Source organism: Dasypus novemcinctus, chromosome 31 (genome assembly GCF_030445035.2).
Source record: "Dasypus novemcinctus isolate mDasNov1 chromosome 31, mDasNov1.1.hap2, whole genome shotgun sequence".
Lineage (NCBI taxonomy): Eukaryota > Metazoa > Chordata > Mammalia > Cingulata > Dasypodidae > Dasypus > Dasypus novemcinctus.
The window spans coordinates 24,644,969-24,658,962 of NC_080703.1; the positions used below are offsets into that span (position 1 = coordinate 24,644,969).

Sequence of the window (13,994 nt, forward strand, 5' to 3'; positions counted from 1 at the left end):
TCCCAGGGCAATGGCCCGGCTGGGAAGCCACCTCCTCAGCTTTCCCATATAATGGAGTCTCTCGGGCCCCAAACTCGTCTTCTCTTTCTGAACTCTCCTCTGTCATCATGCTGTGGCCGACACTAAGCAAACCACTTCCCTGCCTTGCCAGCTAGGTCGCCATGAGGCGCTGCAAAGGGGACGCTAAAGGGAGAAAGGAATTGCTCTTTCTTGTCAGGCCATCAACAAACGTCTTCGCCCCGGCAACATCAGTTTGCTCTGGCAGCAGCATCTGATTCTAGCTCTCAGTTTTCTAACACGAGGAAAGCAGCTTCCACGCAACCCCAGCACAAACAGAATGGCTCCTTCCTTAGAGGTCCCAGGCCCCTAAAAACCCTAAAGATCAATAATTACAGACTCTTCTTTTTGGTCTCCCAGCACTAGAGTGGGAGCTACTTCCTACAGTTGCTACTTTCTGGGACCCCAGTGTTCAACCCTTGCCTTTGCAGTTACCTGATTAACAATTCTTTCTATTACATTATCTGTTCACACATGCGGCTTCTGACTCCTGACTAATGGACCAGTTATTCCTTCTACATAAGGACTGAATCCTTTGGATGAGTGAAAAGTAAGGCTAACACTCTCCTCCTTAGGGGTACTGAAAAGATTACCATTAATGAATCTATATTACTTACACACCCTCTCCAAATCCTCCCAAGATTCATCTTAATCTCTTCTTTCCGTCCCAGCTCTTTTCCTCACGTGACTCCCGTGAACTTTAGCAATTAGATGTCTTCTAGTAATTTAAATAAGACCACATACAAAGCACCGTATATTAAGTGTGGTCTTATTTAAATTATTAGACACCTAATCACCTTGTTTCAGTTCTGTCTTCCCAGAAAAACCAAAAGGCTTAGGCAGGGAATAGGTCATAGGCTGCTTTTATGTACCTGTAACATGGAGCACAATTCCTGGAGGCAAACGGACATTCGAAATTTTGGATGATAAATTTTAACCCATGAAGTCCTGTCAAGCAATGAGGAACTGCCCACATTTTTTCATGGTATCAAGTACAGGTTGGCCATCAACAAGGAAGTATTTTAGAAAGATAAGCAGCATATTTCAATCTCCTGGAAAGGAATTTTACCGGTTTAGCTGCAATTTGTAGAAGCTGTAAGCCCACTTTTTAAAGATTATTTAACACAATTACGTGCATGCACATTAAAACGTAACTTTTTCTAATTCCTTCTTCAAAGTGCCTTTCAAAAATATAGCTCCCCACAAATCGGTCTCTAAGAGGAGGTACTCCTATCCCACTCATCTTAAAGGTCAGAAATTCCTTAGAAGCTACGTGACTTGCCCAAGGTCACACAGCTACTACAAGGCAACACTGGGCCTTAAACCCAGGTCTCCTGACACTAAGACATATGCTCTTATGTTTTATACCAAGAAGCTGCAAGCATATCCAAGATACCGCTCTCTTTCGTCGCCAAAATTTCCCCCTCGGCACACGGGTGGGGAGCCCTTCAAAACCTATTTCCTGGGGAAGGGGGAGTGCCATTCTTGTGGTTTAAAAATTAAAAAGCCCCCTTTGTTCCTGCAAAGGAATAGGCTAACACCATACGCTTCTTCTGAGTCAAAAACAACTTGGGGAAAAAAACAATTTGAGTCACCTACTGAGAATGGACAATCCGGCAAAGGCAAAATCTTTCTAGAAGTGTTCCTTACACTTCACTAACACTGACAGAGGCCAGAGCTAGTTTAAGAGCCCCCACCCCCGACACACGCCAACGCTGCAACAAGGGTGGCTGGGGAGGGCACCCAGGGGGCCGGCGGCAGGAGGTGGGCTCCCTCCCCGGCCACGTTACTTCTGAGCCGGCTGGCAGAGGAAGCAGCACCCTTGCCCAGATAATTGGGGAGCCTCAGTCACCATCTCAAGGAATGATTAACACTTAAGGCTTCTACGGAAATCCTTCCAGATGTCTAGTTTCCACTGCTTTCAAGAAATCACGACTGAAAAGAAATGTTGTAGAAAGGGTGCTTAAATTCCTGAGGGAAAAAATGGTCATTTATTCGACAATCACAGAATTGCCATCTGTCAACTAATGCTGGACTAGGAGTCGGGAAGGCTCTGATCCACAAGGCACCAAGACACACGACTGGCAATACCGTGATGTGAAAGCTGGGAAAGCATTCCACAGCCACAGAAATCAGATTGCTCCCTTGAGCAAGGTTCCCTTTCAAATGCCACAACTCCAAAAGGAATCTTGTATTCAAAGATTAATAAATAACAACAAAAAAATGGCATTCGATCTTACAAAAAAAAAAAAAAGCCGTTGGTTTTCATATAGCCTTTAAGTACACTTGCACCCATCTTCTCCCCAAGGCACAGAGAGCCCTATAACTCTAAATGATCTAGATCAAAAGCTATAGAAGTTTGAGCTCCCATTTTCCTGAACCTGGCACGTCCCCTGCATCATCACCTAAAGGAATCAGATAATGGTAACTGGTAATAGCGCATTTCAGTCACAATTTCCAAAACTGAAAATTAGTTTTCTTCCATCATCCCCACCCCCTCCCTTTGGGGGAAAAAACAAAGGAAATGTCCCTTGAATTACGGGACACTGCTGTGGCACTTTATATGCTTTAGCACAAATACAGCAGTGCAGTGGCATCCTGGTTTATATGGTGGAGGAAAAAACAGGCAAAGCAAGCATCTGAACCTACAATCACCATTTTAAAGTGTGCTCAACTAAAGCCAGTTATGTATACCAAATCTTATATTTTCCTAGCTATTACTGAAATTTTCTTTACCATATTCACTTGACTTTTCAATGCTGACCCACACAGTTTTCAGGCATTTATGATCTTAAATTAACCCTCCACCACACTGAAACTGAGCCTAAAGAAAGGCAGAGGGCACTGAGGAAAATTCACAGATAATGATCTAAATTTCTGACTTCCTCTAAATGGCCCACATACCATAGACTGCTAATGCCCCTTGATTCACAATTCTCATTTCTTAAAACACTGTTTAAGGCATCACATCAAATCCATATTTAACCAAGGATATCTAAGGGGAGATTTTTAATACGGTAGCATTTTAATGATTATCCCAATTAGAAAAGGAGTATGAAAGACATTCCTGAAGTTGACTGGCACGTCAAGATAAACCTTTTAATTAAAAGTTGTGGGTTTACATAACAAGCCTCCTAAAATACAGGATTCCCTTACACCGCCAACACCTGGCACTGGGTGTGGAACATTGGTTACAACTGATGAAAACACATTTTTATAATTGTATTATTAACTAAAGTCCATAGTTTAACCTAGGGTTCACTGAAGAAAACCTATTTTTAACGGAAAAAGGTTAAGGCTGGAGGGAAACAAACCAAACTTCCCAGAAGGGAAAACAAAAGGGTGCAGCTTGCTGACAGAAGTTTGGGGAGACACCAGGCTCGCGCTCTCGGGGGGGTCTCTCACTGGCTTCGGCGTTCAAAGCCCACTCGAGTGCCCCGAGCACCTATCTCTCAGCGCCAGGAGTGGGCCGTTCCGTTTACACAGAGGACCTCGAGGCATGTCATCCTTTTGTGAGCACGAACCCCAAGGTCCAAAAACTGCTGAGCGGACATGCTAGTCTGTAGAAACCCGTGCGGAGACAAATGTGCACAACTGAAAATCCCTGTCCTCAGGACTAAACTTCCCTCCCGGGAACCACAACTTCGACTTGCTGACTAAAGACTACTAAAGTGGCATCTGCGCGGACAATTCTGTTCCTGAAAAAATCACAACTGGCTGCCAATTTTGTATGCCTGCGAATCATTAAAAGGGTCAAGTATATGGAGTCACATGAAGAACTCGGTAGGAACTGATGCTCGGGTCGGTAGGAAGGCTAGGAGAACTGCAGAAAACATTGTACAAAGTTTTTGGACCAAATGTGTATCTCCTGAAAAGCTCAGTTGGGTCTGCATAAGAGACGGACACCCAGGAGTCCGGGGGGGGAGAGGGACCGTGCCCCGCTTCTTTTCACTCCGCCCTACCGTCAAAGCCAAGTTGGAAGCAAGTTGCATTTAACTAAACCATGGGAAAAGCAAGAAATGTTATCGGCATGAAGATGGAATGAATCACATTGCAATAGGGTTTAAGTCAAACAGTTTAATGTAAATAACCAGTCCTGACGCCTCCATCCCACCCAGTTTTTCTGCTAACGAGCCAGGGTCTTGCCCAAACAGTCAATCTGGTTTCAGTCAACTCAGTTCGTGGGTATAGAAAAAAGCTCAAAGAGAAGGGCATAATTTAGTATTGAACAAGCACGAGGTCACATTAGCTGAAGAGGAAAGATGGATCAAGGTTCCTCCAGCAAGTCCTAACGCTTGAAAGGTCAAGAAGAGAAAGGGAGACAGTGTGGGACTGCGATGGGTGGCATCTTGCCCTCTTTTAGGTAACTGTAATTCTTTGTCAGTATCATTCTCTTGCCAGCTTCCAAAATAACAGAGAGAAGGTAAAAAATCAGTCTTAGCGAGACAAGCCTTGAATTCTTTGTTAGTGCTATGGGGGTGGGGAGAGGGGACACTAGTTTGAAACCAAAGGCTTGGTAGAATTCTTCTCAACCTTTTGCTTAAGTGTCATGAAGAATGACACCAAAATGGTCCTTTATTCACTGAGAATGAATACAGCTAAAATAAGCCTTGCCCTGTGTGAAGAACTGGCAAGATTAAGCAAACCACGTGACTTTTAAGTTATCAGCACCAGAGGAAATAAAAGTTCAAGGAAAAGGGGTTAAATTTTATAATTACCGAATTACCAAATAACTGAATTTTCTCTTGAATCAGAAAATTAATGTACTCCTTTTTACCCTGGTAAGTGACTTCAGCAGAAGCATTTTAAACATTTCATCTCCTCATTTATAGCTTCCCAAAGGACTAACTCCTTTATATGCACAACTAAGGTCTTTTTTTTTTTAATTGAAAACACAAAAAAACTAAACAAGCTAACCTCAAATTTTATGTGTGAGGATAAAGTTGCTAGCATTTTAAATAGTGCTTTAGGAAACTAGTTTTAAGCATTTTAACATCAGTGTTAGTTTCTGGAAATCTAAACAGGACTCTCTAAAAATACTATTTCTAACTAGCTAAAATGGGAGGGAGAATTTGGCAGCAAAAAGACAATTATACTCAATTTTCAAACGTTTTCAAGATTGCTCTACTCCAAGCACAACTATTTAACTTGAAAACAGGTGAATGATAATATATAGTTAATTGTCAAGTGAAGGACTGGAAGTCTGGCAGAAGGTATGGAGAAGGTATGCATTCTCTTCCCCCAATATCCACTCTGCTTCCCAAAATACGTAATTCCTAGCATTGGAAATACAAATCGTACAGGAAAAAAAACCAAGTCCATGTAACCGAAAAATCAGTGTAGTTTACTTTTCTTTAGAAAGAGAAAATTGTAAAATGTTCCCCAGACAGTGCTTATACTCAAACCGTGCTCAAATATTAGAGCAGTTTAGGATTTGGGGTTATGCCTGCCAGGCAAATCAGTATAGGCTTGCCAAACTTGCCACTGCGGCTTCCCGGGGGGTGCCTGGAGATACAGTCCACTCCTAGGCGCTTTAATGGAAGAATGGGCACATTCCTTAGCTCCAACAAGACTTTTTAAAAGCCCACAGACAGATTACTTTTAAGTGCTCAGGAATTTGGATATCAATAATGCACATTTCTCCCTTACATTTTTATCAAGCATTTTCTTCGTGCAACCGACTTCAGACTACAAACATCTACTCGCTGAGCAGGATTCAAAGCAGCCCCGTCTGTATTTCCCAAACTGACAGTAAGATGTATGGCGTGGAAGGACGTGTACCCACCTAGCCGCTCTGAGTGCACTGAGGGAACTTGCGGCGTGCACAAATCCTGGAACACCCGTTCCCCTTTTTTCTCCTTGTCTTTATAAAACGAGTCTTTTGGCATAGACCCCACAAGCAAATGCACATTATTTTAGAATAAATATGCATATACAGGGTAGGCATGCTTGAAAAACAGACTGGAAACGTAGACTGTAACTGCTGAAAGCAGGTTCAACTCTATTTACAGTGACTTGGGACAGGAATTCACCCCACGACCCAGGAATTCACCCCACGACCAATTAAGCTAAGGCACCAAGTTGCCTTGCTCGGCAGACTCAGAGGCTGCTTTGGATCAGATGGGGAGGGAAGCCTAGAACTTTTCGGTTTTCAACAAAACCCAGTTTCTAAATGGAAACCGGCGCCAGCACCTACCTACCCTCTCCCCCCCGGCTGCCTGAGAACAATATAGCCGTGCTGGTGTGAGGGGCGCTACAATGTTTCCCTCCGCCCGAGGGAAGGCAACTGTGTCACCCGCCCCCGGACCCCCGCTGGGCCGGACCCCCCGCTGGGCCGGCCTCGGCTCGCGGAAAGCCCACGCCGGGCTCTGCGACACAGGACACGCGCTCGCTGGGCTGGTCCCAGCGCCTCCGCAGGAGCGGCCCAGGCTCCCACCCTCCGTGCGGGGAAGCGAGCCGTGAGCCGCGGGAGCGGCGCGCGCAAGCCCCACGCGGGACACCCCAAGTTCCTCTTCCCGAAGGCGAGGGGAAGACCCTCTGTCGCCCAGCCCGCGCGCCCGCGGGGACAGAAGCGGCGCTCCCGGGGCGGTGGCCCGCGGGGCTCCTCGTGCCGCCGCCGTGCCGAGAACGCGGGCCCCCATTCCGGGAACGCGGGCCCCCATTCCCGGCCCCTCTGCCCTCCGGACTTTTGGGACTGACCAATCCAGGAACAAACCCACCCAACGACCCAAACTATGTGGGTTTTTTTTTTTTGAACGCGCCAAATACGAGATAAGCGAACGGTCGCCGGCGCGTCTCCTGTCCTTGGAGACCCCACTCTCTCCTTTCGGGTTGGAGGGACGCGGTGGCCGGGCGCCACACCCTGCGTCTCCATTCCGGGGAGCCATTTCCAAGGGGTCGAGGGGGGAGCGCAGCCTCCGCCGCGGAGACGCGATTGGCTGCGGCGCTCGGGCTGCACCCGCCCGGAGCCCACGGGCGACAAGCCTTTCCACGTCAGGTGGCACCAGCAAGGGCGCCCGGCGGGACTGAAGGGAGCCCGGGGACTCGGGAGGGCCCTCGGGGGAAGCGGCCCGTCCGAGGCGCAGTAAGAGGCAGGGCTCTTGGGTGTCCAGGGAAGCCACCCGCACAAGGACATTCCGAGAGGCGGCCAAGTGCCCTCGTGCTCCGAGCCTTTCCCAGGCAGAGGCCTGACTTGATAAAGGAACATTCTGGAACTGGAGCGAGCCCTTGCTTCCGTGAAGGAAGAAGCTCCGCTGTGCCTGGCAAGCCTGGGGGACCCTCACTCCCCGACCATTTTCCCTCTTAACGCGCGGGTCCTCCACTCGCGACGTGAGTTTGTCCCTTCAAACTCAAGATGTTCAACTCCCATAGCCAACAACGAAGAGGAGACAGAAAACAGTAAATTCCAAATTCATTTGAAACATTAAAAGCTGAGGAAGAACTTTGCTCAAAACAGAACAAGTTTCGTGAATTAAAAAAAGATAATTAGTCTAAAAAAATGCCAGTCAACTTCAACGCAGCGATGCACACGTATTTAAAGGAGAAACGTTCAGGGCCACTGGGTCCCCTCCCTGGGTGAGGGGGAACCCGGAGCTCTCCCCTAAGGTCGGAATGGTTTTATAATTTAAAAAGTGAATGAACCCTTTTACAAGTCTGGCCTTTTACAACACAGCCCGAGTAAAAGGTGCGTGGATCTTGAACTGGACAGAGGACTAAAATCTGACCATTTAAATCCGAGTGCTGGGGGAAGAGGTCAATCAACGCCCCTCCAGGGGGGGAATTCCCGAGGGTTCAGGGTCGCGCTCTTGCACCCCCCCCCCCAAAGCGACTCCATCTTTTTCGCCCATGGGACTCGCCTTAAGTATTTGCCTCGTTTGTTCATTTCCCTAGAGTTCAAAGAACACACTAGAAACACTCACCCGTGACTGTGAAAAAACTAAAACTGAGCCCATTCCCAACGAAAGGGCTCTGCAAACCTACAACTGCGCTTTTAAAAAAAAAAGTCTGGTTTTGAAAAGGTGGGGGGGGGGGTGACAACGACCCCCCGGCTCCACATCCCGAAGGAGACTTTTCAAAGGAGGCGTGCTCCAGCCAGGTCAGAATTTCGACTCCCCCCCCCCCCCCAAATCGAAGAAGCGGGTTTAAAGCCCTGGGACAGGCACTCCGCCCTGCGCCCCTCAAGGGCAGGTTAAGAGGGGGAACCTCGGGGGCGCGCGGTGCCTCCGTCGAGCCCCGCACCGGCCCGCGCAGCCCGGCTCCCACGGGTGGCAATTCCCACCCGGAGGATAAACCTCTGCCACCCCCCCGCGCGCCCTCCCAAGCCAGGCGAGCACGATTACACGCGCAGACCCTCCCGGGTCCCCAGGTGAACCCCTGGAGAAGGGAAGCTGGCGCCTCCAAACTTTTGGCGCCTTCGATCCCGGGGTTCTGGTGCGTGGGGGGGGGGGGGGGGCGAGGACCCAGGGGATCGCGTGGGGTGCGGAAAGTAAACGGCGAGTTTAGGCAACAGCCCGAAGAGCTCCTCAGTGCCCAGTGCTGCGAGGCAGCCCCCCGACCCCGCGCAGCCCGGGATTGGAGCAGCCAGCCCAGCTTCTTCCGAGGCTGAGCAGGGTGGGGACATCTCCCAACCCTTCCAACCGGGAAAACCGGTTCCCGAAGGGATCGAAGCCAGGGCGGGCGCGGCCCTACGGGCTCCCGGCCAGCAGGCTGCAGTCGGGCAGGGTCCCCGAGACCGCTACCACGTCGGGGAAGCAGCCCTGGGCCAACCGGGCCCACTGGCGAGTCCACGGAAGGGAGCCAAGGGGCCAGAACACGCCTTTGGCGTAGTATGGGAAACAGGGTGCGGTGGAGCAGAGCGGGGCTGACGACGGGGAGCCCCCAGAGCCCCAGGGGTCCCCACTCGCCCCACACGGGGAGAAAACGACTGCCACGCCGTGGAAACAAAAACCAGTCCTGCCCCCACCCTGCTCCGGAGAGCCCCTCGCAAGGGCGCACGTGGAAAGCACGTCTACACAGCCACACACTCCATCCGCACACATGCAACCAGTGCTTCGTACCCCGCGCCCTCCTCAGAAGCAACCATCCACGCGTTTTACACACAAAAGCGACAAAATAAGCCCAAGACCCAGGAGCCCTCTCCGCACTTGGATAGGCCTGGGGCGGCCACGCACAAGGCGGCCATCCAGGTCGACCCAAGAAAAAACACCCTCCCAACTCAAGGAATTTACCTTCTTGGTCCAGGAGACAAGAGGAAATCAAAGTCCAGAAAGACGGGGTGACCTCTCCTAATTTCGGGAACCGTCCGCCCGGGAGGCCGCTCGTGCATGGAGACCAGGTCTACACACACATGTCTACACCCACCTCTCCCTAGTGCACCCACATTTTCTCTAAGATACACCCACCTTTTCCCAGCTCATGCCCAATGGAGACAACGGGTGGCACGTTTTGTCCGGAGAAAAGGAATGATGGAAAATGGGGGGACACGCTTTGGGATCCGTCCAGGGCCCCCCGCGGACACCCCCACGGAACCCTGGTAGGTCTAGCCGCACAGACTCACTTAGCAGGTCAGGGTCGGCTTGCAGGCTTCGTGGAGCCCAAGGGAAAGCAGCGCCCTCCCACCCTGGAGCCCGCAAAGGCGCGGGGCGTCTCTCCCGGCCTGGGGGCCCGTGGGCAGGCCCCGCGCGGGCACGCACGCCGCGGCCGGGGGTGCCCGTTCCCACGCTCGCCCGCCGCCCCCGGCCCCGCGCGGCGCCCCACTCACCTCGTCGTCGTGGTGCTGGCAGAAGCCGAGGCGCTCGGGGAACACCGAGAGCAGCGAGAAGGGCGCGCCGGGGAAGGGCGGCCCGAGGCCGAGCTGCTGCGCCGCGGCGGCGGCGGCGGCGGCGGCAGCGGCGGCGGCGGCGGCGGGCCCCGGCGGGCCGCGCTCGATGTAGTGGTCCTTGGTGAGGCGCACGCGCTGGTGCGCGCGGACGCAGTTGTCGCACAGGTGCTCCTGGCAGTCGAGGCAGCGCGACGAGGCGGCGTTGCCCTCGTCGCACGAGCTGCAGCCGTGCGGCCGGCGCAGCAGCAGCGCCGACGGCGAGGCGACCGCGCAGCCGGGCGCGGCGCGGGCCGGCGCGGGCGGCGGCGGCGCCTGCGGGAGCGGCGGCGCAGCGGCGGGCGCGCGCGGGTGCGCGTGGTGCGGGAGGTGGCGGTGGTTGCCGTGGCCCGCGGCCGCGGCGCCCGCGCGCCCGTTGTTCTTGGGCGCCGGCTCGTCGGCCGTGGCCACCACCGCGTCCAGCAGGTTGCTGAGCAGGAAAGCGGACGAGGGCAGCGCGTCCATGCCCGCCGCCTCGGCCAGCACCACTTTCTGGTCACACACGGGGCAGCGCAGCTTGAGCGGCTCCCCGGGCGCGCTGCCGCCCGCCGCCGGCAGCCGGTGCGCCTCGAGGCACGCGCGGCAGAAGGCGTGTAGGCAGGGCAGGACGTGCAGGCGGCGCGCCGCGCCCGGGCCCCCGCCGCCGCCCCCCGACGACGTGGACGTTTGCGAGGACGACGACGACGCAGACGAGTTGGAGGAGAGCGGCGCCGGCGAGCCGCACATCTCCTTGCACAGCAGGCAGATCTGAAAGTCGGGCTCGGGGAACGAAGCCATTTGCAGGCGGGCGGGGGGGAGGCGAGCGCAGAGGAAGAGGAGGGGGGAGGAGGGCGGCGAAGTGGGTGGGGGCGCCGGCGGGCTCACTCAGAGCCGCGCAGTGAGTGGGCCCGCACTTGGCGGGCGGCCGCACCCCCGCGCCCTGGGCCCCTCGGCCTCGCCGCGTCAGGCCCGCGCGCTCCCACCCCCGACGCTGCGGGCATTAAATGCCACTATCCAGAGGCGACAGACTCCTCCCGGAGGACGTGGGGACCGCGTGCCTGCCGGAGCGGGAGCGCCGAACAAGTCCCGACACGCGAGGGGCGAGCAGGGGCAGGGAGGTCAGGGGACTCCCGGGAGCAGTGGGGGCTTCGCTCCGCGCTCGCCGAGGGGGGTCCCCAAAGGGAGAGTCAGTTGTGCAATTCCAGTCCCGGCAGGAGCAGCCCAATTTGGCTCCACGGGTATTTGGTGCGTTGCTTTTTTTTTTTTTTTTCCTCTTTCCTCCCTACTTGGCTTTCAACGAATTTAGTCTCTTCGTGGAAGGGACAGGCGCCCTGGACGAACTAAGCAAGGCGCATCGAGGCGGAGGTCCCCTGCGCGGCCCCCCGGCCGCATGACGCGGCGGCCGGGGACTCGTGGGTGGCCGGGCGTGCGGCGCCCGGGGCTGGCGCACGGCCGGGCGCGGCCTCCCCTGCAGGGCGAGCGGCAGGGCCGCAGCTGCAGCTCGTGGGGGCCCGGCCGCCCGCGTGCACGCCCGCACGCGCACCCCACGCGCCTCGAGTCGCCCGCGCGCCCGCCCCACGCGGCTCGGAGCCCGCGCGCCGCCCCCACCCCCTCCCACCGGGGCCGGCCGCCCTCCCGCGCGCGCGGCGCTTCCCGCAGGTTCAGGCGCGCGGCGGCGCGGGGCCGCAGGTCCCCGCGGGCCGGCCTGAATTATTCATCGGCAGGAAGGTATTAGATGTCCCCGCGGTCCGCGCGGCGCGGGCCGTCGTGCAATGCTATCCGAGCCCCGCGCGCGCCCCGCGCCCCTCCTCCTCACGTCCGTCCTGCTCTGAAACCTTGGCCGCGAAGGGGGATCACATTTCCTTTGTCATGGGGCCATTGCGCCCTCGCCTCGATTCCCCCCTCCGATCCCCGGCCGCGGGGACGCAGCCTTTCCCGGCACGCCGGAGTCAGTGGCCGCCGCCCCGCGCGGCGAGCCCGGGCGCCGCGTGGCCAGCACCGCCGGCCGGCCCCCCGCGTCATCCCCCTCCTCGAGCGAGCCGCCGAGCCGGGCTCCGGGGGAGCCGAGCGCCGTGCGCCTCCCGGGCTGCGCTCGCGCCGGGCCCCGGCCTCCTGGGGCTCCGCGCGACTCCCCCGATTCGGGCGGTGTGCGTGCGCGCGCGCGAGCGCGTGCCCCCTCTTTCTCTGCTTTGCCGCCTCTTCCTCCTCCCCCTCCCCCTCCCCTTCTTCTTCCTCCTCCTTCTCCTCCTCCTCCTCCTCCCGGTCCGCCGGTTATTGGGACTGATCGGAATTCGGAATCCTTTTAATCTCCAAAGGAGCAAACTCACTTCCGCCCGGGTGCGGGGCGGGGGTGCCGGGGAGGCGAGGCGGGGGAGGGGGCTGCAGGCAAACAGGAAACATTAGCCCTCTCGGCCAGGCTCGCTTTTGTGTGCTCTCCCCCTCCTCCCCTCCAGCCGCCTCCCTCCTCCCGGCCGCTGGGGAGATGAACGCCCCCGGCTCCAGTGCGACGACCTTTGAAGCCTTCGGAGGGAAGAGCCGAGCGCGCGACTCTTCCGTTTATGTAAAAGAGAAAAGATTGGCTTCGGAATCCTCCCTGCATCGAGGCCAGCCACTTCCCCTGGGGTCCTGCGCCCCTCCCCACCTTTTTCTTTCTCTCTCTCTCTTTTTTTTTTTTTACGCGCTCCTAGGGAATCGGTGTATTTCTGGTCACCAAACATCCCTTAGATGAGTGCAGTGCAACGAATCTGAATTCTGGAGAGGCGGAAGGGGCCGGTTCCCTTTTGAGTTTTAATGCAGGGGGGACGGCGGAGGGGGCAGGGGGCAGCTGTTGAGGACCCGGCGACTGGGGTGAGGGCCTCCCGGCCATCTGGGTGGTGCCCGAGGCAGCTTGGGCGGTTCTGGGAGAGGAACTTGCAGGCGCAGAGAAGGCCACTCACCAGGAGTGAGAGTATCTGGCCTGCTGGGAAACCAGCAGAACCGTTTTCCCAGTCTTTACCCTCTCAGGCAGTGGGTGACATCGTGGGACGCGAGGAACTGGATGACTCTCAAGAACAGAATTGAGAGAACGCCAGGTCCAAGAGTTCATACCGTGTGATTCCACTTACAGGAAAGCGGAACAGGAAAAACGAGATTAAGGAGATAGAAAAAGAACCCTTGTGAGTGATGGGGTAGGGACTGGAAATGGGGCAGGTGGGGAGCCTTCTGGGGTGATGGAGTAGAAATGGGTGGGTACCTACGGGTTTCAGTACTTACAGATCTGCCACTTAAGATCGGTGCGAAATTCCATCACATGCAAATTATACCCCAATAAAAAGGGGGAAAAGGGCGTTCCCAATCCAAGTAACCCTGTCTGAATGGTAAATTTGGAGAAGACATCCCCAGCTCCTCCTTTGAATTCAACAGGCTTTCCAGGGCAGAAACAGCCTGCAAATCAGCCCAGCTGGAAGTGTCCTGCAGGTCCCAGGAAGCTGCAGGAATAACTCACTGCCAGGGAAAAAGCCACCTGTCCCAAGGATGGGAAGAGCTTGCTAAGCTGAGGACGAGCTCGAGTCCCCAGCTGCCCACAGGAGCACTCTCCTCAACACTGGAGCAAGAGTCCAGTCCAGTGAACATTTCCTGAAATGTCCGAGGTCTGGAAAATTGTTAATCAGAGAAAATTAAAGCGCTTCTTCCTTTGTTAAGTGAGCAGTGGAGGACACTTTTTTTTTTAAATCTTCTCCACCCCCAGTCTGTCTGCTTGTCTTCTTTAGGAGGCACCAGGAACGGATCCTGGACCTCCCTATGGGAGGCAGGTGCCCAATTGCTTAAGCCACATCCACTCCCCAAGTAGATGACAATATTTGTGTTTCAAAAATTAGAGAGGAAATTCTCCCCACCACCATCTATTGTCACTATGCCACATTTCTTCCATACTCGTTGTGAGTCCAGCTTGTAAACATCTACATACTCAGGTCAATCTCTGCACTCCGCTTGGATTTTCTACATCCTGGCCTTACTCTAGAGGTGTTTTAAGTCGTTTTTAATTTTATTTCTTTTTCTTTCTTTGATTGTTTTCAATTTTTTATTAAAACAAAATAAAAGGAAAACAGATGGAGAGAGAATT

At 54.8% G+C, this 13,994-nt stretch overlaps 1 protein-coding gene and 1 long non-coding RNA gene across 2 annotated transcripts in view; one reads left to right on the plus strand and one right to left on the minus strand.

The window, feature by feature from the left end:
• The window catches only part of TRIM71 (tripartite motif containing 71), a 64,459-nt gene extending 53,769 nt beyond the window's left edge, over positions 1 to 10,690 (minus strand). Inside the window, exon 1 of the mRNA XM_004471116.4 lies at positions 9,818 to 10,690. Coding sequence (XP_004471173.2) covers positions 9,818 to 10,690 — 873 coding nt within the window. The remainder of the gene's footprint in view (positions 1 to 9,817) is intronic.
• A 2,028-nt stretch (positions 10,691 to 12,718) lies between these two features.
• Positions 12,719 to 13,572, plus strand: LOC131277048 (uncharacterized). The gene is made up of 2 exons (XR_009184238.1): positions 12,719 to 13,047; positions 13,295 to 13,572. It is a non-coding gene; the product is annotated as an uncharacterized lncRNA (long non-coding RNA).
• Positions 13,573 to 13,994: the final 422 nt, after the last annotated feature.